At 42.0% G+C, this 23,383-nt stretch overlaps 1 protein-coding gene across 2 annotated transcripts in view; it reads right to left on the reverse strand.

Annotated features, from left to right (window-relative positions):
* The window catches only part of LOC122557137 (lysine-specific demethylase 3A-like), an 86,932-nt gene that overhangs the window by 45,646 nt on the left and 17,903 nt on the right, over positions 1 to 23,383 (reverse strand). Inside the window, exons 7-13 of one of the 2 annotated variants that reach the window (XM_043704524.1) lie at positions 15,600 to 16,132; positions 12,080 to 12,237; positions 8,793 to 9,508; positions 7,049 to 7,250; positions 5,171 to 5,385; positions 3,131 to 3,283; positions 1,913 to 2,008 (exon numbers count right to left, since the gene is read on the reverse strand). In XM_043704524.1, coding sequence (XP_043560459.1) covers positions 1,913 to 2,008; positions 3,131 to 3,283; positions 5,171 to 5,385; positions 7,049 to 7,250; positions 8,793 to 9,508; positions 12,080 to 12,237; positions 15,600 to 16,132 — 2,073 coding nt within the window. The remainder of the gene's footprint in view (positions 1 to 1,912; positions 2,009 to 3,130; positions 3,284 to 5,170; positions 5,386 to 7,048; positions 7,251 to 8,792; positions 9,509 to 12,079; positions 12,238 to 15,599; positions 16,133 to 23,383) is intronic. The other variant, XM_043704611.1, reaches the window with a different exon arrangement.

Consider the following 23,383-nt stretch of genomic DNA (forward strand, 5'->3'; position numbering starts at 1 on the left):
GATTTAATGTTAACACATTCTGAGCATTTATCTCACTACTCAATTCCTGTTTTATCCGTCGTTTTTTTTCCCCCTGAATAATGTAAGAGACTTAATTATACACTCTGGTTAGTTGTAGGTTAGATTAGTAGTTAGTCAAGTTTTGTTTTTTTCTCTCTGTATCTCTTTTTTCTGTTATTATTTATTTAAGATATAATTGTATATTAATGTTTATACTTGTGGTTTTTTTTATTTGTAAGCTTGTAAAAATTTTAAAATTTTCAATAAAAATATCTATAAAAAAAAACTTACTGACGGTCTAAGTTATGTTCTGTTGCTGCACACACGAAAACTTAAAAGGGACTAATTTGTGTGAAGCCTGCATGGGCCTTCTGTTTTGTTGCAAATCAAAGGTGTTGGATCCTACCTGACCTTTCATAAGATCATTAGAATCAACTCAACCAAACATTAGAAGGGGCGATGATCAAACCTTCACAATCTACAGTCCAAAGGAGTTGGTTAGCTCAGCTGGTTGGATTGTTGGTTTGTGATGCAGAGTGATACCAACAGCACAGATTCAATTCCTGCACCAGCTGAAGTTACCATGAAGAACCCACCTTTCCAAACACACCATTTACCTGAGGAGTGGTGACCTTCATCTGGTTAAACTCATCTCTAATGGTCAGTGAGGACTATGGTGGATTACCTCTGACTGGGTAACAAGCAGCAAGTGCCTTTCTTCTCCAGATTAGTTTTAGCACTAAAATTCCCAGGACAGCAAACTCATGTGAGGCAGAGGACAATACTTTAAGACCCTGTTGTCTATCACTGATAAATGTCAGATACTAATGTCATTCAAAAGCCCAAAACTCAAATTAACTGAAATATCCCCTTGGTCAGTAAGGAGTGCCCTCTTAAGATTATTGCCCACATAGTTGGCGATGGCGACTGGAAGCCTGTGACCAGTAGTTGGTGCTAGGATCCTTGTTGTTTATGTACATTGACGATTTGGATGTGATTGTAGACGGTATAATTAGTAAGTTTGCATGAACATTGGCAGTGTTGTTGGTAGTGAGGAGGATGGTCCCATGCTTGTCCGATATTGATCAGCTGGCAAACTGGGGAGATGGAACTTAATCCTAATAAGTGCAAGGTGATGCATGATGGGAAGTTTAGTAAGGGAAGGGCATGCTCAATGAATGGTTAGTCCCAGTAGCGCACTGAAAAAGGGACCTTGGTGTACAAGTCCATAGATCCTTGAAAGTGACAGCACTGATGAACAGGGCGGTGAAGACGGCTTACCAAATGTTTAGCTTCATTCGCCCACAGCATAGAGTACAAGAGGAAGGAAGTCTTGTTACAGCTTTATAAAGCTGTGTTTAGGCCATAAATGGAGTGTACGCAGTTCCATTTGCCATTTTATCAGCAGGACGGGAATGCATTGAATAGGGGGCAGAGGAAATTCACCAGGCAGAGATGGAAAGTCTCAATTATAAGGAAAGACTGAATAGTCTAGGTATACAAAATTAAGAGGCATAGATGGAGATAGATCATGAGAGTCTTTTCCCCATGGTCCGGGCAGATGTGTCTGCCATGGGGAAAGACAGAGGACATAAGTTTAAAGTGAAGAGTAAGCCTCTTAGATGGGAAGAGAGGAAAAATGTTTTCACCCAGAGGATTTGAGAAATGTGGAGAGTGCCTGTCTGACAGGGTGGAGGAAGTAGGTACTCTAACAACATTCAAGAAGCATCTGGATGAACACAGGTTGTAGTGGGCTTTGGATCAAGTTCAGTTGGTGTTTGGTACAGATATTATGGGCCATAGGGCCTGTTTCTATACTGTATGACAGTCCTGTAAACCCCTCAAAGCTTATACGGACCAAGTGAGTATCCAACAAAACAACCTTCACAATTGTGATTAAACACCCATTTACCTGAACCGGGAATAATCTGCGTTGGCATCAGCTTCTCTGGTTCATGGACGTGGCCATTAGCACATCTCAACCAAGCAAACATCTCCTCTTTGTAATCTGTGCATAGGGAGGGTGGTGAGGGAGCAGGAGGAGGATGGAAAAATGTTTATTTTAAAATAAAGTGTTCTTTTCTCAACCTCTGTAATAAAGACATTATTTTTCCAATACTATTAGATTCAATGCATTCACCTGGTTTATTATTTACCAAATACACAATGACGTATGTTAAAAACAAAAGCTAACGAAAGGCAAGCAGTACGGGCTGTACAAGTGCTTGGACATATTCAGAGGTCTGTAGCACAACAAAAGGCCCTTCAGCCCATCAAGTCTGCCATGGTAAAAAACATGGCTCTAGAGCAGTGACACTCCTAACACAGCCCATTACATCAGCATCAACACTGACTCCAATGATCAAGGAGCATTTTACAACATCTGGGGTCTGCTGCTCCAAGTATCTCCATGATATCCACCCAGTCCACCTGCAAAGAGTGAACAAAGCTGGATTACCTGAGGAAATCCTCGGAGCCATCTCACTGCCAAAACACTCGGATCATCAGGGAACTGGACTGAACATTCCAGACATTCAATAAATCACTGCAGCTTGGCCATTGACACAATTAAGAATTTGCGCCAATGCAGATATATGTGTACCAGAAGCCTTATCTGATATCACTGAAGATTTTGGTCCAGTTCATTTCTAGTATCATAGTAAAAGAAGCAGGAGGCGGCCATTTGGCCCATTGAACCTGCTTTGCCATTCATTAAGATCATGGCTGATCTATCCATCATCTCAGTTCCTCCTACCTGCATTATCCCCGTAACCTTTAATTCCCCTACCATGCAAAAACCCATCCAACTGTGTCTTGAATATATTGAATGAAGCTGCCTGCACTGCTTCCTTGGGCAGAGAATTTCATAGATTCACGACTGTCTGGGAAAAGCAGTTCCTGCTCATCTGTCCTAAATCTACTCCCTAATCTTGAGGCCACATCCCCTCGTCCAAGTCTCACCCACCTGCGGAAACAACTTGCCTGCTTTTATCTTATCTATCCCTTTCATAATTTTATGCTTTTATAAGATCCCCTCTCATTCTTTTAAATCCTAGCGCATACAATTCCAAGCGGCTCAGCCTCTCCTCAGAGGGTAACTCCCCTCATCATCCTTATTTCCTCAGATTACCTTGCTGTGGATTGGTGGTCTTCATCTTGTAGCAGTCAAGACACACCCCAAAACCACATTTGGGACATACCCAGTGGATGTTGAAGAGGGTGGTCTCGCAGGCATCACACATCTCCCGAATTCCTCGGACCGCACGCTTCCACGCAATTCTTTCTAAAGGAGCAAGGAGGCAGAAGTGAACAAGACCCTTCCCCCTGCCCGAACTTTACACTTTAGTGCAGAGAAATTGGAAAATATTTTTTAAATCTGGAAAACAGGAGGATCATCCAACTCAGTATACTGTATCCACTTTCTCCCTTCGATCCCTTTAGCACCGAGGACTGTATCTAACTCCTCCTTGAAAATATTCAATGCTTTGGCCGCAACCACATCCTATGGCAGAGAATTCCACATGCTCACCACTCCCTGGGTGAAGAAATTTCTCATCTCAGTCCTAAATAACCTACCCCATATCCTTACATTGACCGGTAGTCCAAGCTAGGGGTAACATCAGGGAACATCCTTCCTACATATACCCTGTCTAGCCCTGTCAGAATTTTACAGATTTCTATAAGACTCTCACCACATCCCAAACTCTAGCGAATCAGAGTTGTACAGCACAGAAACACATCCTTTGGTCCAATCAATCCAGGTTGATCATAATCCTAAACTAAACTAGCCCCACCTGTCTGCGCTCGGCCCATATCCCTCCAAACATTTACTGTTCATGTACTTATCTAAAATGTCTTTTAAACGTTGTACTGTACCCACATCTAACACTTCCTCAGGAGCTTCATTTCACACATGAAAGCACTGTGTTTAAAACAAAAAAATTGCTCAAGATTTTTAAAAAATCTTTCTCCGCCTGCCTCAAAAATATGTCCCATAGTGTTGAAATTCCCTCATCCTAGAGAGAAGACACCTGCAATTCACCTTATCTATACCCCTCAAGATTTTATAAACCTCTGTAACAGTCACTTCTCAACCACCTATACTCCAGTAAAAAGTCCCAGCCTATTTTTATAACTCAAACTCTCCAATCCTGGCAACATTCTGTTAAAACTCTTCTGAACCCTCTCCAGCTATAATAATATCCTTCCTACAACAGGGCAACATTCTGGTTTAGCAGCATCTTGGTAAAGGTACCAGTATCTAAAATTTTTGCAATCACTAAGAATGTATGGAATCATGCGGAGGACTGAATTAAAAAAGATTTTAAACAAGGGTCACGACTAACTCAATGGAAACTAAGACAGATTTTACAGAGAGGTTGAAAGAGGATGTCATCATCCCATAATGGAATGGAACTTAAACAAGTCAATGATTTGGATAATTGGTTAGAGAGTGTAAAAGTTTGTAGTTAAAAGAAAAACTTAATATTTAGGAAACTACAAAAAGGGAAGGAATGATGGAAGTGACAAGCTTAAAAAAAACTGGCAGATAGAATCAAATGTCAGCACGCATCAGATGATGCTTTTTATAAAAAATGTAGAATGTGAGAACAAGTAACAAAGAGCCTATTTAAGTCTTTATGAAATCTCTCAGCATTATATGCAGCAATGAGACTCCACATCATCGACACATCTTGGACATTTAGAGGATGTGCAACCCGCACTGCATACCAGACAGCACTTCAGTCAATACATAGAACAAGAGAAAATTCACACATTCAACTGAGAAGTTGTGGACGGTGACTTGGCTACTGCTTGGTGCAGAAACATTTTAAACATGCAAGATTAGATTGGCTGGGCAGATAAGGAAACAAAGAGGGAGGGTAAAATGAAGGAGTATGGATATAAAAGTATAAGGAGTGCTTGTTTGTGAGAAAGGCAAGCAAGTTTCAATCTTGTAATTCCCACGTAGTTCCACCAGACAAGGTTTCATTCATTAATAACTTTGTCGCATGTAGAAAGTTTGGTGTTTGACCTTCTAAACAGATTTGCAATTGTTACAGGCCAAATGATACAAATTTTAAAAAAAACTTAAATTTAAAAACAAAACTCCTGGCAGAAAGTTTACAAAATTTAAAAATTATAAAAAGAAAATGTCAGAAATGCTTACTGCAAGGCTCCACCAACTTGAGCGCCTCTTTTTCAGACATGACCAACTGGCAGAAGTGGTCTCCAATATTAGCCAGAATATACTTAGAGGTATCCAGGTCCAAACCATCAATATTAGCATCAGAGGGCATCCACAAGCGTAATGATTCTGGATCACACTGGTTTGGAGTGAGGAATCCTCCTGCGCGAAGCACTCCATGTTTGTTAAAATGCAACCTAAAATGACAATGTTGTTGAAAAACTTAGAGCTGCCACGTTTCAATGATAGGAAATGGTTTACAATTTGAGCCTGCAAACACAGTCTCTTTGTGGAAAGAATATTATCTTTGAATATTGGTGAAAAGACAGACATGTTGCTGTAGGTTATCCTGTACTGAACAAGACAAATACAAGAAATGCCAAATTTCAAACAATCACATCATTTTATTCCCCAGAGAAAAACAAAAAATGCTGATTCAGATGGCAAGTCAACTTGGAGGACCGGTGCAGAAACTTAAACTAATGTTCAAAAGGGCTCATATGGTACTTTGATGCAATACCCGTGACCAGAAGATCTGTGTTCATACCCTACCTGCTCTAAAGCGGTGTCATAACATGTCTGAACAAGCTGATTAAAAATCTGTGTCTTATTATGAAATTGATCATCTTCAACAGGACTGTTTAGGTCATACTTCCCCATCACAGAGTCACATTCATCACACCTTGGTTAGGTTTTGACTGGTCAAGAACAGTCGGCGCTCTGCCCACTCGGAACAGCTAAAGGAACATGCTCCTTGGATTAGTCAAAGGCTGGGACATATAGTTGATCAGGAGCCTGGGATGAATACAAATCTCTCAAGATTACTCCAAGGCAATACCTCATACACAGTCAGTCAATCTTATAACTGAACCAGCACCCTTTCGACCTATAGTATGAATGGTTGTGATCAACATTCTTACAGACAACCTGGTAAATGCAAGCTTTGGCAACACGTCTCATTTCAGCAACAGTTGGATTCAGTATTACCAAGTGACTGTTTGTAATGTCCAAGCATATTTGGAGGAGTCCTCATTGCCCCTTGTGCCATTGTCAGTTCTCTGCAAAGAGCTACTAATTACCTCATCCTCCTACTTTTCCCTCAAATAGATCGCCAATTTCCTTGAAAGTTACCACTTATAACAGCCTTTCTGGCAGTGCATTCCACGCTATAATCAGATCAGCGCACAATTTTAAGGAATGACATAGCAGGCTCAAGGGACTGAATGGCCTCCTCCTGCTCTTAATTCATAGGTTTGTACTTCTGAGTAAAACACTTTCTCATCTACTTGACCCCAAGTGATTTGAGAATCTAATTTTAATATTAAATACTCTAAATGATTAATGATAAAAATTACATTTAATTAGAAGACCAGTGTTCTTAACCTCACATGGAGTAAATAGATGACTTGAGAAGCCAAAGGTGATCATTTTTATAACAAATGTTTGGGTTTTAAAATCTTGATTTCTGCAGACAGGTCTTTGCTTAAAAGAATACTACCTGCCATAGCATGCACTCATTACAAGTTACCCTCCCCATTGGTAACACACCACCAACAACAATCCAGTGGATTTAAATGCACCAAAACTATCATTGAAGCCGTTCCCTTGGAATCGTGAGACCAGGCTTTAGCCCAATGATCATTCTTCATGTGGACTGGTCATTTGGCAAAAATAATTTCCAGTGAAATCTTTCTGCTCTAAATGGCTCAATGCAGCACATGACAGCACATGCAGACACCAAATGTCTAGTTGGGCTTGCAGTGAAAAACATGCTCTGACCACGCGAGTACAGCAAAGTGACAGAAAGCAGAGATGTTTTGTGCATCTTTCAATCCATTAGAAAATCCAATGCTCACTCACTTCCTGAAGTGGAAGAACCTGCAGAAGACACTGGAGTCTGCCTCATCTCTGCGTCGGTGGTAAGTGGACAAACGACATTCTCTGCACTTGTGTAGGTGAGGAGCAACTTTAATACAGGAGCCATCTTGCAGAAAGGACTCACCGCTCTGCTGCAAAGCCCGGACTTTCTGAGCATCATTCAGCACAGACTGGGAGGCATCAACTGTAAAATACAGCAACAGCCATGAAAGTAGCAGCTCTATTATACAGCAAACACGCCACTGCACAACCAGAGGTGTTTTATATACCCAAGCAGCCTTTCAGGCGAATAATGAACAGTGCAAACAGCAAGTGATCTATCTGGAACTGCATGGGGTGGCACGGTAGCTCAGTGGTGCCTCACAGCGCCACGAACCCGGGTTCAATTCCCACCTCGAGCAACTATCTGTGTTGAGTTTGCACATTCTCCCAGTGTCTGTGTGGGTTCCCTCCGGGTGCTCCGGTTTCCTCCCACAGTCCAAACGATGTGCAGAATAGATGAATTGGTCATGCTGAATTGCACATAGTGTTAGGTGCATTAGTCAGGGGTGAACATAGAGGAATGGGGTTCTGGGTGGGTTGCTCTTCGGAGGGTCGGTGTGGACTTGTTGGGCCGCAGGGCCTGTTTCCACACCGTAGGTAATCTAAGTCTGATATATTGCCCCATTCCATGACTGCCTCTACCTCCAGTCAGGAAATGCCAGCTTGTACCTCCCCAAGGAACTGCTGGAGTCTGTCACCCCCATCAACTCACCCCAAACATACCAACAATTCATCAGGAGAATGAATTGTGGAAAATCTAAGTCAACTGCAGATCCCTATTAAACCGTCTGCTGCACAAATGCATAAACACTTAGGGGTGCTACCTGAATGATTTTAAAGATCAAATCAGAACAAGGGTTACAACAGTTGGGATGATAAGCTAATGAGGGCACCAGGTCAGTAATAAAACCTAGCTCTACCTTGCTACAAGCCTGCTGTCACTGCATTGTGGGAGAACACTACCATGGGCCTCAGGAACAGCTGATTACGGGTGACAAGGAAAATAAACAGCAGGCCTTCCAACAGTCACTTTAGGTTCTCAACTGTTTGTCATAAGGGAAATCAGATTTAGCTGTTATACTGCCCCACAAAGTGATAGCTTGTCGCAATCTAGATTGCAAGTTCTAATCTTGTGTATATGGGTAGTCACTTGCAAAATAGACAAGACAAAACAAAGCGACAATGCCAGGATGTTCACATTCTTAAAAGAATGAACCAGCTGCCCAGAATGATGCCTAGGCTCCTAGAGTTACATTACAAGGACTGCTTACGGTGGAGGGGAGGGGCTTTCAGGACTGACCCAACTGAAACTTTCAGGAAATTAAAAGGAAACCAATTGGATAGATAGAGAGAAACTATTTTCTGTCATTGCAGAGTCTAGAGCGAGAGGACATCTGAAAATGACAACCAGTCCTTTCAAGTTAAAATGTTAGTAATTTTTCAAAAATCAGAAGGTGATTAAAAAAACGTTTGGAACACTTCAACAAATGGCAACTGATGCAGAGATTGGCAAATTTGTTATTTGAAAATAATGAAGGATAGACATGGTTGTTCGGCCATGTATCAGCTATCATTCCACTAAATGGCAGATTAGACTTAAGGTACTATTCCATAGAGGCCTCAATGGTGTATCCTGTTCCTACTTATTCAGAGTTGATTTTACCTGACAAAACAAACTACTCACCTCTGCCTCTTCTTTCTTTGAAGACAGTATTTCTCAGCACCTCACCTCTTTCCCTTCTCTGTTTTGGACTAGGAGACCAGGTCTTCTGGAATGATGAGTTCCTCAAACCCTGTGGGGTCGAGGGCTCAAATCCTAGGTCGGAACTCAGTCCTGATGAACAGCTTAAGTCACTTGTTGTACTTTCTGTATCACTTTCACTTCCGTCAACACAGAGTCGGGAATTCACCAATAAAGCTTTGGCATCGTTTGATTCCGAGTGTTCAGAAAGGTCTGAAGGCAGGGCAGCTCGCTGACTACATTTGTTCAATGGAAAACCACCAGTCGGGTTAAACGTTTGTGACGAATTATTCTGAATACCAACTGCTGCATCTCCCTTAACAGGAAGTGAGGCCTCACATTTAGAAGGATCAGTCATCAGAATGTTTGTCACCTTCTCCTGATGGAGAGATTTCTCTTTCTCACACTTTTCTGGCTGCCCGTTTCCACAAGTCTGAAATAATGTTCCCGACGGAGGACATGCCATGGTGCGGTTACTGGAAATCCCTGGCCGTGGCCTGCTCTCGTCAAATACACCAGCATCTGAATGGGGTCCTGGTGAAGGAGATTTATTCTGACCACCCAAGAATAGCTTTGACAGCCCGGATTCTGAACAGATGGAGTTAGTATAGCTGCTACTTACTGGAGGACTCTGCCTTTCACTCAGCACTTCCACCATCCTAAAAACAAAGAAAAAAAACGCTCAACCATTCTTCCAAAAAAGAAATACATGCCTGATGAAATGCACACTGCTCCTTACAGCACAATTTTAGTCATGTGGTGTCAATGATTACATTTCAGGTTATTCCACCATGCTAACTAACTCAGAAAAGACTGCAGAAATCCACAACAGAAAAACCAGTATCCAAGGTCACCAGGTAACTGAGATATCAATTGAAATAGTAAAAAATAAAGGAAGTTTGGGCCCCTTTATCGAAAGGAAGATAAGAACATAACACCAAAAGAGCAGAGTAGGTCATTCAACTCATTGATTATAGTCCACCAATCAATGAGATCATGGCTCATCTGATAACCTTCAACTCCACTTCCTAGCCTTTTTCCTATAACCTTCAACTCTCTTATTTAATTAAAATCAGTCACTCTTAGCCCTGAATACACAAAGACAAAGCCTAAACTTTGTCTTAAATTTGCAACCCTTTATTCTGACATTGTTCCCTTTAGTCTCAGTCTCCCAGAAGGGAAAATAACCTTTCTGCATCTATCCTGTCAAGTCTTCTATGTTTCAAAAAGGTTCTCTCATTCTTTAAATTCCAGAGAGTAGTAAACCTTCTCTGGATTATCTCCAATGCCAGTATAGAGGAACCTCAATTATCTGAATATCAATTGTCCGAATATTGGATTATCCGAAGGAGATCGAGGTTCCGATAGAAACGTTACATTGAAGACGTGTTTCTAACACTGATTGCATCTTTTGTTTACAGTGATTAAACAGGCACCGTCTCCAAATGACTGACTGCCCATCCTCTCTCACTCTCCCCACACTTTCTCTGGAGTTCTGCACAGGGGTGTACCCTAAACACCCCCTTCCCCAGATAATCTCTCTAACACCGTCCTATACAAGGCAAAGGTGGAATCTGTCAAAAAGACGTGTGGGGGGGGGGTGCTCTGGCTGTGTCTGCATGCTATTTGGAGACTTACCTCACAAAGGCAGCAGCAGTCTTATTGTTGGTGTCCAGTCCGGCTGCCCCAGAGAGGGGACGGGGCTGGGGGAACACGGGGGTAATGTTGGATGAGGTTGGGGGCGGGGGGGGGGGCAGTGTAAGAGGAGGACAGGGGGGTGTGGTGTAGGATGGGATTGGGGGCTCATGTGCTGCTGCCTCTGAGCTCCAGAGGAAAGGCATTTAATCAATTAAGCAAATAATTGACTATCCAAACAAAATAGTTCCTGCCCATCTAGTTTGGATAATCGAGGTTCCTCTGTACTTTGTCTTCGGTAAGGGCCCCAAAAAAAACTTGTTCAGTATTCCAGTTGTAGTCTGACTAAAACCTTGTATAGTTTTATCAAAACCTCTCTATTTTTATACTCTATTCTCTTTGAAATAAAGGTCAACATTCCATTTGTCTTCCCTATTACCCACAAACCAAAATGTGCAATGGTTGTTTCCCTTTGTGAGTGTGTCTCGGGCCAAGAGTAAGAAGTTGCTCATTGAATACAGATGGAGGAGAATTTTTTTCTCTCACAGAGGGCAGTCAATCTGTGGAATTCTTTATCACACAGGACTGGAGAGGCTGGGTGCTTAAGTAGATTCAATTCTGAGACAGATAAGATTTATAATCAGTAAAGGAATCAAGGATTATGGGGAAAAGGCAGGCAAGTAGAGTTGAAGAAGATCATATCAAACATAATCGCACTGAATGGCAGAGCAGTCTTGATGGGACAAATGGCCCATTTCTATTCTATATTTTATGATCTTGGGAGTCACAGATATCAAAGAGCATGGAAACAGGCCCTTCAATCCAACACTTCCATGCCAACCAAATAGCCTAAATAAATCTATCCCATTTGCCAGCATTTGGCCGATATCTTTCCAAACCCTTCCTATTCATATATCCATCCTTTTAAAATGTTGCAATTGTACTAGTCTCCTCCACTTCCTCTGGCAGCTCATTCCATACATGCACCACACTGTGTGAAAAAGTTGCCCCTTAGGTCTCTTCTATATCTTTGCCCTCTCACCTTAAACTTACGCCCTCTGGTTTTGAACTCCAGGGAAAAGACCTTGCCTATTTACCCTATCCATGCCCCTCATGATTTTATAAACCTCAGCCTCAGACACTCCAAGGTACAAAAGCCCCAGTCCATAAGCCTCCCCCCACCTGACACATCCTTGTATCTTATGTTAATTCTCACTTTCTTGGTGGGAATTAAGAGAGTTTAAAGATAGTAATAACCCCAGTGCTGCCAGGTAGAACCCACCTCCATTTGGAATGACCATATCCATACAGAGCCATCTCTGCCCAGCTCCCTGAAGAGGGGGAGTTGTGCTCGTATGTGCCTGGAATCCTGTTTACTCGTATGTCAAAAGAAAAGAACGACTGAAAATGAAACACAGGTCCCTCAAGTTCACGTTAGGGGTTCTTTAGAATGGAATAGGCGAAAGTGAGGACTGCTGATGCTGGAGATCACATTAGAGTAACATTGGAGACTGAACTCAAGACGAATTAGCCTCATGCTAAGCACACGTTATGTCAGGGTGGTAATTCGGAGGTTTAAAACTCAGCTAACTTACCCTTGAGGCACCACCGCAGTGATGGCTGGGGGAGAATTCGCAGGCGGAGGAGTAGTTTGTCTCAAATCTTTCCTTTCAGGCGTTGTAGCAGCACTGCCCAGCAACATGTCACCCAAACTGGAGTGAACAAACTGAGCTGCCCGGATCGTTCGTGAAGCCTACAGCAGGAATAAGGCAATGCATCAGCAATAACCTAGCAGCAGTTCCACGCAAAGATGCTTCTTTCTTCATTTTGATGCTGCACTGAGTATATCAGGATCCTCAATGCCCGAATAACTGAGCACCCAGAGCAAGTGGAAAACAGTCACGCATCATTCATGGAAGAACTGATACATAAACCTTGAAGTATACACAAGGTCATCTAATCCCATTAGCTTCTCCCTGACTATTTTAATGACATTACACACAGTTTTTTCCCCTAAAGCACATACCTGCTGAACTTCAGAGAAAGTGGGCTGGATTTTTACCTTCTGAAGCAGGTAGCTGGAATTAGGGAAACTGCCAGCTCAAACTGTTCACCTTTCAAGGAAGTGCCTGCATAGTCAAGATTTTCATTGTGGACAGTAGGTGAGAGCATGGGCTGCAGTGAGGCCAGCAACCCCCACTTTGGATGGTGTGGGACTTTGTGCTGGTGACAACAAAAACAGGGAGACCCACAAGTCTCACCACTCTGGCCCTTTTATCATACCACATTTTGTCACCCATGGGTGTTTTGGAGTTAAAGGTTAATGCAAAAAAAAAGTGATTCTGAAGCAACAAGGAGGTTTCAGAGCTGAAGGAAGGTTTATTTCAAAGCTTTTTACTGACTGCACAGGACATTGGTTAGGCCACTTTTGAAATATTACGTGCAATTCTGGTCTCCATCCTATCGGAAGAATGTTGTGAAACTTGAAAGGGTTCAGAAAAGATTTACAAGGATGCTGCCAGGGTTGGAGGATCTGAGCTATAGGGAGATGCTGAACAGGCTGGGGCTGTTTTCACAGGCTGAGGGGTGACCTTATAGAGGTTTATAATGGGGTGGGGGGAGCTCACAACCAGAGGGCATAGGCTCAAGGTGAGAGGGGAAAGATATAAAAGGGACCTAAGGGGCAACTTTTTCCACACAGAGGGTGGTGAGTGTATGGAATGAGCTGCCAGAGCAAGTGGTGGAGGCTGGTACAATTACGGCATTTAAAAAGGCATCTGGATGTATATAATAGGAAGGGATGTGCATCAAGGGCTGGCAAATGGGACTAGACTAGGTTAGGATACGTGGTCAGCATGGATGAGTTGAACCAAAGTTGTACAACTCTAAAACTCTATGACTCATCTATTATGGTTTGGGAAAGGTAGGGAACTAGGATGACAGTACAGCCAGCATGGAATTGGCCCAGTTGCCAAAGTTTACCCAACCAAAATATCTAGTCAACCACATGCACAGCATATTTATTTCATACAGATAGGTAAAATGAGCTCCATTCGAGAACGACGACGACGATGATAATAATAATAATAATTCAGCCCCACTAGACTCTGATACTCCACATGAACCTCTTTGTGCCTCTCACCCTCTTCAGTCAGAACTCCCACATTTTATAGGGAACAGAAATACACTGGGTCAAAACCAAGCTACCCAACCACACTCTCAGTGCTCTCTGACCTCAATTGGCTCCCAGTCAAACACCATCTTGATTTTAAAATTCCCATCTTAGTTTTCAATTCCCTCCACAGCCTCACACCCTTCCCCTGCTCCGATCCTCAAAAGACACTTACCAGCCTAATTCAGACCTTAAACATTGACAATTTTAATTGCTCCAGCATTTACAGCCATGTCTTCAGCCCCAAGACCTATTTTTCTTCCTTTAACCTCTCCAACTTACTCTGCTCCTTAAAACCTCCCTTCACAGGGGGCTCATTGTCAAATATTCCTTACAATGTTCTCATGAAGCACACTAAAAAGGGAGGATATAAATATAGTGTAGCTGCTGTTATGAACCCTATCTTAGCTACCTTAACCCTCAATTCTCATTTATCCAATTTCCCTGCATGCACGTTTAACTATATTGATCCCAACAATCTGTAGTAATAACAGGTTCCACATGCTGGCCAGCTTTTCTGCAAATATGCTCCTCCTGAATTCACTAGTGGTTCTATTTACAGAAATCTTATATTTACGGCCTCTAGGTTTGTTCTGCTCACGATTGGAAACACATTCTCTAAACTATAAGACAAAGCAATGGAAGCAGACCGTTCTGTCTGTCAGGTCTACTCCGTCATTCAACAAGATTGTGCCTTACTAATCATCCCCAACTCCTCTTTCCTGCCTTCCCCAGTGGTGGATTCCCTATCCTCAGGAAACTCCTCCTCATCTGTATTTTAAATGTGTGACCCCATGTGAGATTGTGTCCTTGGATCCTATAAAGGAAAATAACCTTTCTGCATCTGTCAAGTCCCCTAAGAATCTGTGGGCATGAAACCAAGTGAACGTTTCAGGTCCAGCGACCCTTCTTCAGAACAGAGTTTCCCCAGCAATTTCTGTTTTCAATTTGGATTTACATCATCCACAGTTCTTTAGTCCTCACTTGTTCCTGAAGAACCCTGTACTTCTGGCCAGCTTTTCTGTCAATTTCAATAAGATCACTTCTCATTCTTCTAAATTCCAATGAAAACATAAAACACGCCCCCTTCATACTCGGGCTCAGCCTATTGAACCTTCTCTAGACCACCTGCAATGCTAGTAGCCAAGTGGGCAATTCCTTAGTCAAGGTGACCAAAACTTTTCACAGTATATTAACTGTGGTCAGACTATAGCCTTGTATAATTTTAGCAAAAATCTTCCTGTTACGGTATTCCATTCCCTACCTTCGATTTGCTTTACCTATTACCTACTGAACTTCGATGCTCATGTTTTGTGATTTATGCACAAGGACTTCCAAATCCTCTGTGCTGTAGCTTTCTGCAGTCTTCCTTCATTTAAATAACATTCAGGTCCTCTACTCTTCCTGAAATGCCTCGCTTTACAGCTTCACACATTATATCCCATCTACCAAATTTTTGCCCACGTGCACAACCTGTCTATATCCCTCTGTAGACTCTGTCACCCTCAACATTTGTCTTGCCACCTATTTTTGTGTCATCCATTAAGCTTACTTATAGAACATTCACTTACTTCATGCAAGTCATTACTACATGTTGTAAATAACTGTGACCCCAGCACTGGTCTATGTATCCTCATCCTATCCAACTCAATGATAATTCTCAGCCTTTTTTCTAGAAAACATCCTCTAGCCTACTAACATATTCTTTTAGGTCAGATATTGGTACGTCATTCTTGTCTGCACCTCTTCAGGGGTTTTGTACATTTAGCATTTATGGTCCATCACTGTATTGCGAATCTGGAGGCACCTGTAGGCTAGATTGGGCAAGGATGGTACATTTCCTTCCCTGAAGGACATTAGTGAACCAGTTAGGTTTTTACAACAGTCAACAGTGGTCACAGACAGCTGGTTTAAAAAGTGAAATAAAGAAAAATAAGCCTTACTTCAGAAGAGCAAGTAGCTGTTCCTTTGTTTAACTGCAAAGAATGCTGAGCTTTCAGTGATGGAGCAGAGTCTCGATGGGGTGCTAGAGGTTCAGTCCCTGGCTGGAGTTTATCCTCGACCACCACCGTTCTCCCGTTGTCAGTCGCCCGAGTTGCAAAAATGAGATTAAAACTATTCCAGCTGCCATCAAACCCAAACAAAGACTTTGGCTTTTGAGGATCTGCACTTTTCACATTTTCCATGCCCTCCTTTGTAAGTACTCTGTTCAGACGGCAGGTTCTGGATTCTATGAACTGCTGCATTTGCACATTATCCTGTCCTGTTAATTTTCCGGGATCAGAGTGGAATGACTGTTTGTTACTGCACTGATCTTCACTTCGCTCGGTTGCTTCAGCATTCTGCTCTGCCCTGCAGCTCTTGCTCTCAGCCAACGTATCACACTTTGTTCTTTTTATTTCGCTGTCATCATGCCCTTCCATAGATTTTCGTTTCATGCATTGTATTCTTTTGGAATTACCAACATTTAACATACCTGAAAGCAATTAAGGCAGCAAGATTTTTAATCGATTGTAGATCAAGCATGCAACTTACAATCGATAATTTTCGTAATTCCACGTTTTTACATCTATTTCTACTTCACTCATTTGAAGTAAATTTTTAACTTTGATTAGAGTGACTGCATTTTAAGTCAAAATAAATCAATTATGTAATCAGCACAATACTACAAAGGATAGACACGGGCTTCCCCCAGCCAATAAAAAGGACTTGCCTTATGCATCATATTCATCACACACACGCAGACGACAAGCAACATAAATTTGACTGGGACAACACTACCATTATAGGGCAAGCGAAACAAAGAACAGCCAGGGAATTCCTAGAAGCATGGCACTCATCCACAAACTCCATCAACAAACACATCGACCTGGACCCAATATACCGGCCACTACAGCGGACAGCTGAAACTGACAACCGGAAGGGGCAGGGACAGGCCACTATAAATGCCGGAGGAAACACCACAGAAGCGCTTCACAGGAGGCTCCCAAGCACTGAGGATGTCACCTAGACAGGGAACGAAACGTTTGCAACAAAAACTTCCAGCTCGGCGAACAGAACCACAGCATATTCACAACTGTTGTACTGACTGAGTTATTGCTTTTTTTATTGTCCCCCTCCTTCTACCTATATGGTCGAAAAAGTGTCATTGAAAAGTGAAACTGTTCTTACTATATTGACTTCATTGATACACTGGATGATCAATTACATGGAGATGAAGTTGGATGGATGGATGGACAAAATAATACCTGGGAGACACACTATTAACAATGTTTGAACAGCCTGATTTCTACAAAGTATGCAGACCTTGCAAAGAAGAAGGAAGGATTTGATGAAATGCATCCTTCATTTTTTGGGGAAAAAAAACTCAACAGCCCCTTTAAAGACTAGGATGGAGTCAGACATGAAGCTTAAAAAAGGCACAGCTTCCAAAAGCTCTCAGCCAGAAAGTACCCATCAACCACAGGAAGGAACGCAAACAGATTGACGAGGGGATTCCACCCCATTGTAAGATTATACGTACAAATTATAGAATAACACTGATATTTAATTACTATGGATACAAGTTTGCCCACTGAGCTGGAAGGTTTGTTTACAGACGTTTCATCACCATACTAGATAACATTATCAGTGAGCCTCCCATGAAGCACTGATGGTATGGCCCACTTTCTATTTGTGTGTTTAGGTTTCCTTAGTCATTTCCTGTTCTTTTTCTCAGAGGGTGGTAGATGTGTTTGTTGACAGAGTTCAGGTTGGAATGCCATGCTTCTAGGAATTCTTGTGCGTGTCACTGCTCAGCTTGTCCTAGAATGGTTGTGTTGTCCCAGTCAAAGTGCTATCCTTCCTCATCTGTACTAGGATACTAGTAAGAGTGGGTCATTTCTTTTTGTGGCTAGTTGATGTTCATGTATCCTGGTGGCTAGTTTTCTGCTTGTTTGTCCAATGTAGTGTTTGTTACAGTTCTTGCAAGGTATTTTGTAAATGATGTTCGTTTTGCTGGTTGTCTGTATAGGGCGTTTTAAGTTCATTAGCTGCTGTTTTGGTGTGTAGGTGGGTTTGTGGGCTACCATGATGCCAAGGGGTCGGAGTAGTCTGGCAGTCATTTCCACTGTATAGGTGGTTTTCTTCTGATCTTCATAGTTCCTTGATGCTGCAGCGTGTGGTGGCTTATTGAAATAATGTTCTAATGCAGCTTCATTTGAGTGTGTTGGGATGATTGCTTCAGTATTTGGTCTGTGTGTGTTGTTTTCCTGTAGATGCTGGTTTCAAGTGCCCCATTGACTATTCACCCTACTATGACATCTAGGAACGGCAGTTTGCTATTGTTTTCCTCCTTTGTGAATTTTAAGCCTGTAAGATTATTATTGATGGTCTTGTAGATTTCTTCTAATTTGTTTCAAAAATGACTGCCAGACTACTCAGACCTCTTGGCATCATGGTAGCCCATGAACCTACCAACATACTAAAACAGCAGCTAATGAAGTTGAAAGACCCCATACAGACAAGCAAAATAAACGTCACTTAGAAAATACCTTGCAAGAACTGTAACGAACACTGCATCGGACAAACAGACAGACAACTAGCCACCAGGATACATGAGCATCAAATAGCCACAAGAAAACATGACCCACTGTCACAAGTATCTTTACATACAGATGAGGAAGGACAGCATTTTGACTGGAACAGCACATCCATTCTAGGACAAGCCAAACAGGGACACACATGAGAATTCCTAGAAGCATGGCATTCCAATTGGAACTCTATCAACAAACACAACAATTTGGATCCCATCTATCACACTCTGAGAAAAAGAACTGGAAATGACATCAACACAGGAAGTGGCATCACCAGCCCAAGGAAAGCTAAACACAAATAGAAAGCAGCATATCAGTGCTTCACTGGAGGCTCACTCATGTTACCTATGGTGACAAAACATCTGAAAACGAGCCTACCAGCTCAGCAAGCAAACTTACATCCAGAACCTCAACCTGAGCTACAAATGTTTTCCAAGCTCGCTAAGTGTTATCTTCTCAATTTTGGACCAGTATTGAACATACCAATTTGAGGTTGTGTGTGCAATAACAAAGTTGTCCTTCTGTCAATACATTATTCCTTTCTTTTCCAATAAAGAAATCTTCCCTTTTCATGTTGAAATCTTGCCACTGGTTTCACCATTTATAATAGTCTTTTAACATATTACTGGGTGTTGTCACTCAAGAGATCAGCATGACTAATAGGACTCGAAATCCAACTGAGACTCTGAGGAGACATTTTCCCCTACAATTAATACAAGCGCGTTTTTGCAATATAATGTAATAATGTAGTGCCACACCGGTTGAGTGCTTCCAACAGTTTTGGTTTTTGTGGCAATAATGTTGTGCTTGCTGGTGACAGTTAGGAATGAAGGACAGTCTTCACTTTGTTTAATGCAATTTCCCAGCCCAGATTACGTTGGCTGGTTCCATTATTGATGCAGTTGTTGATTTATTTTGGAGAGATTAAGACCAAGTGTAAAATGGAAAGCTGTGTGTGGAATCTGAGGACATGGGGAAGCCCTTAATGAATACTTTTCCTCAGTATTCATATTGGAAAAGGGCAATGTTAGTGACAGTACGGAGATTAGATGGGATTGCTGTTGACAACAAGGAGGTTTTTTTAAAGCAATTTTAGAAGATCTGAAAATCGATACGACCCGGGAGCTGGATGCGATTTATCCTCGAATTCTCTAGAAAGCCAGGGAGGAGATTGCAGAGCCTTTAGCTTCGATCTTTATGTCTTCATTGTCGACAGGAGCAGTGCCAGAAGACTGCAGGACAGTAAATGTTGTTCCCTTGTTTAAGGAGGGGTGTCGAGTCAACCCTGGTAATTATAGGCCAGTGAGCCATACTTTGGTTGTGCGTAAGGTGTTGGAATAGGTTATTAGAGATAGGATTTATAATTATTTGGAAAGGAATAATTGATTAGAGATAGGTCACGTCAAGGGTAGGTCATGTCTAACTAACCTTACTGAGTTCTTCGAGAAGGTGACAAAACAGGTGGATGAAGGTAAAGCGGTTGCTGTGGTGTACATGGACTTCAATAAAGGCGTTTGATAAGGTTCCACACAGTAGGCTATTTCACAAAATACAGGATTGAAGGTGATTTAGCGGTTTGGATCAGACATTGGCTAGCTGAAAGACAACAGAGGGTGGTGGTTGATGGGAAATGTTCATCCTGGAGCTCAGTTACCAGTGGTATGCCGCAAGGATTTGTTTTGGGGCCACTGCTGTTTGTCATTTTTATAAATGATCTTAATGTGGGCGTAGAAAGATGGGTTAGTAAATTTGCGGGTGACACTAAGGTCGGCAGAGTTGTGAATAGCGCTGAAAGATGTTGTGTGTTACATAGGGACATAGATAAGATGCAGAGCTGGGCTGTGAAGTGGCAAACGGGGATTAACGTGGAAAAGTGTGAGGTAGTTCACTTCAAAAGAAATAATGGTAACACTCCTGGCAGTGAAGATGAATGGAGAGACCTCAGTGTCCAGGTGCATAAATCCCTGAAAGTTGCCACCCTGGTTGATAGGGTTAAGAAGGCATATGGTGTGTTGGCACTTATTGGTTGGGGGATTCAGTTTTGGAGCCTCGAGGTTATGCTTCTGCTGGAGTACTGCCTACAGTTCTGGTCACGACATTACAGGAAGGATGTGGCAGCTTTGGAAAAAAAAGGTTCAGGAGAGATTTACGAGGACGTTGCCTGGTTTGGAAGGAAGGTCTTACGAGGAAAGGCTGAGGGAGTTGAGGCTGTTTTTGTTCGAGAGAAGGTGGTTGAGAGATGAGTTAAATCAAGACGTATAAGATAATCAGAGGGTTAGGCAGCATGGACAATGAGAGCCTTTTTCCTCGGATGGTGAAGACTAACATGAGGGGACTTAGCTTTAAATTGAGGTGTGTTAGATTTAGAACAGATATCGGGGTAGTTTCTTAACTCAGTAGTAGGGCTGCAACAGTAGTAGACTCACTGACATGAAGGGAATTTAAATGGACATTGGACATACATATGGATAATAATGGAACTGTGTAGATTAGTTGGGTATCAAGTTAATTTCACAAGTCGGTGCAACATTGAGGACCGAAAGGCCTGCGCTGTAACGTTCTATGCTCCATGGAAGACTTTACAACAACTGAAGGTATGTACACCCTGTTCTAATTATACCCCAATGTCTAACACAGCTTTTTATAAAATCTGCACTCAACACTGACTCCCTGGGTCCAATTTTAACTTCGAAGTATAAAAGCAACACTAGAGACCTGAAGGTAGTTACTTATTAGTTTTCAAGTTGTCACTCCAGCTGTTCCCAAAGATAGGGTCTTGAGCATTGTGCACTCCAGTTGCCCTCCACTTCCATTCAGGAAAGCAGATACTTTTAACCACCACCTTCAACTGGCCTTTACTGTTGTAAAGTGCCCTAGGTGCTCCATGGAAACATCAAATACAAAGACATACAAATCTGATGGTTGGACCCAGTGCTGTGTAAAATTGGGAGTTAAAAATGGATGGAGCATGGAAGACCAATATTACACCTGTCATTTTCAGGGTCAGAGCACCCTAACCAACAATTTCTAAAGCAGCACTCGATTAATTGCTCAAACTTAATTTGTATCTTTTGTTTTTAAAGCATTATGGAATCCACGTTACAGGAGGGATGTAATAGCACTGGAGATTTACCTGGATGTTGCCTAGGCTGGACAGTTTCAGTTATTGAAAAACACTGGATAGACAGAGGTTGTTTTCCTTGGAGCAGAGGAGACGGAGGGGGACATGACTGCTATGTAAAATATTATGTGGGGCATAATTAGTGTAGAAGAAGAAGAAACTTTTCCTCTTGATGAGGAGGGCTTAGATTTAAGAAGAAGGATATTTACAAGAGGTGTGAGGGAAACCTCTCCAACCAGAAGGTGGTGGAAATCTGGAACACTGCCTTTAAAGGGTGGCAACTGCAGAAACCTCAGAATATTAAAGAATTATTCAGAAGTGCACTTGTTATGCCAAAGCATACAAGGTTTTGGGTCAAGTGCTGAAAAATAGGATTAGAATAGTTAGAGGGCTGTTTTTGACCAGTGTAGACTCAATGGGCTGAATGGTCTTTTTCTGTGCTGTAGTTCTCCACAACTATGTGGGAGGGGAATGGACAACTTCAATGTTGTATCTGGCTCCATAAATACAATTTCTAAATCATTGCTGAGCCTTCCCCATCTCCTTCATTTGCCAACTTTGCTTTAACTTCAACTGGGATGCAGTACATGCTTCTCCCGGCCTGCAACTAACCAAGGACCTGACCTCCACACAGCTTGAAGATCAGGTAGGCAGTGGACACATTTAGCCACTTGTTGTATCCTTAAGCTGAAAATACAGATATATAGATGTCACGAAATTAATAAGCTGAAGTGCGATGGATATCTGCACATTAATAAAGTCCTTTTATCGACTAAGGTCAGTTCTTTCATTAGATAAATAATGTGATTCTTAATTTAAAGCACCCTCGTTTCGTAATTGTCTTTTCCCTGGGATAGGGAATTTCAAGAGTGGGGGCACATTTTTAAGGTGAGAGGAGAAAAATTTTAAAAAGACAAGGGGCAATTTTTTTTTACAGAATGGTGTGTGTCTGGAATAAACTATCAGAGGAAATGGTGGATGCGGATACAATTACAATGTTTAAAAGACATTTGGATAAGTACATGAATAAGAAAGGTTTGGAGGGATATGGGACAGAAGCAGGCAGGTGAGACTAGTTTAGTTTGGGATTATGGTAGAACCAAAGGGTCCATGCACTATGACTATAAGAAAAGGGCTGGAACGATGTAGGGAGGGAAATCTAGATATTAGATCCTAGGCAGCTAACAGTGTGGCCAGTAATTGTGCAATGACTGAAACTGGGGGTGTACCAGAGTGTAGAATTACAGGTGGGAGGGATTGTGGTACTGAGGGAGATTATAGAGTTAGGGAGGGGCAAAGCCACCGAAGTGTCTGAAAACAAGAATGATAATTTTAAAATCAAAATATCAGTTTGTACTAGAAACGTGTGGGTCAGCGAGCACAGGAAATATAGACAAAAAGGTGTGCGCTAAGCTACAAGTAACAGTCCTAGTGCTAAGAGTGTAAGGAACTGGCCAGGGGTGCATTAGAACAGTCAGATTTAGAGAGGTAACAAGAGCATGAATGAGTTTCAGCAGATGAGCAGAGACGGGGTTGTGGTTTTGATGAAATGAGACTGATTTAAGCAACAGTACGACAATGTGGCTCAAAGTTCACTACCAAATATCACACGGAGATTGAGAACCACCTGACTTAGTACAAAACACAGTCACAAGGAAGATGAATGCTATTGGTAGCTAGAGAACGGAGATAAAAGGATGGCTGACATTTTCTCAACATGTAGTTGGGGGAAATGGCTGCTCATCCAGTACTGCATGTGGATAGCTGTCTAATAACTTAGCAATAAGGGAGAAGTTAGAAGTGACAGCAAGGTACACTGATGACCAGGTACATCCAGCTGTAGATGTAAAAATTAACACTTCATTTTGGATGACATTGTCAGCAGATAAGAAATGCAACATCTTTTTTTGTGGGAGTGGGGGTGAAAGCAAGATTGATGAGGGAGCAAGAGGAGATTATTTGACTATGATCAGATAGATGCAAATGGATCCAGACAAGTGCAATCCCACCTTGTTGAACAGTAAGAGAGACT

This window comes from Chiloscyllium plagiosum, chromosome 1 (genome assembly GCF_004010195.1).
Source record: "Chiloscyllium plagiosum isolate BGI_BamShark_2017 chromosome 1, ASM401019v2, whole genome shotgun sequence".
NCBI lineage: Eukaryota > Metazoa > Chordata > Chondrichthyes > Orectolobiformes > Hemiscylliidae > Chiloscyllium > Chiloscyllium plagiosum.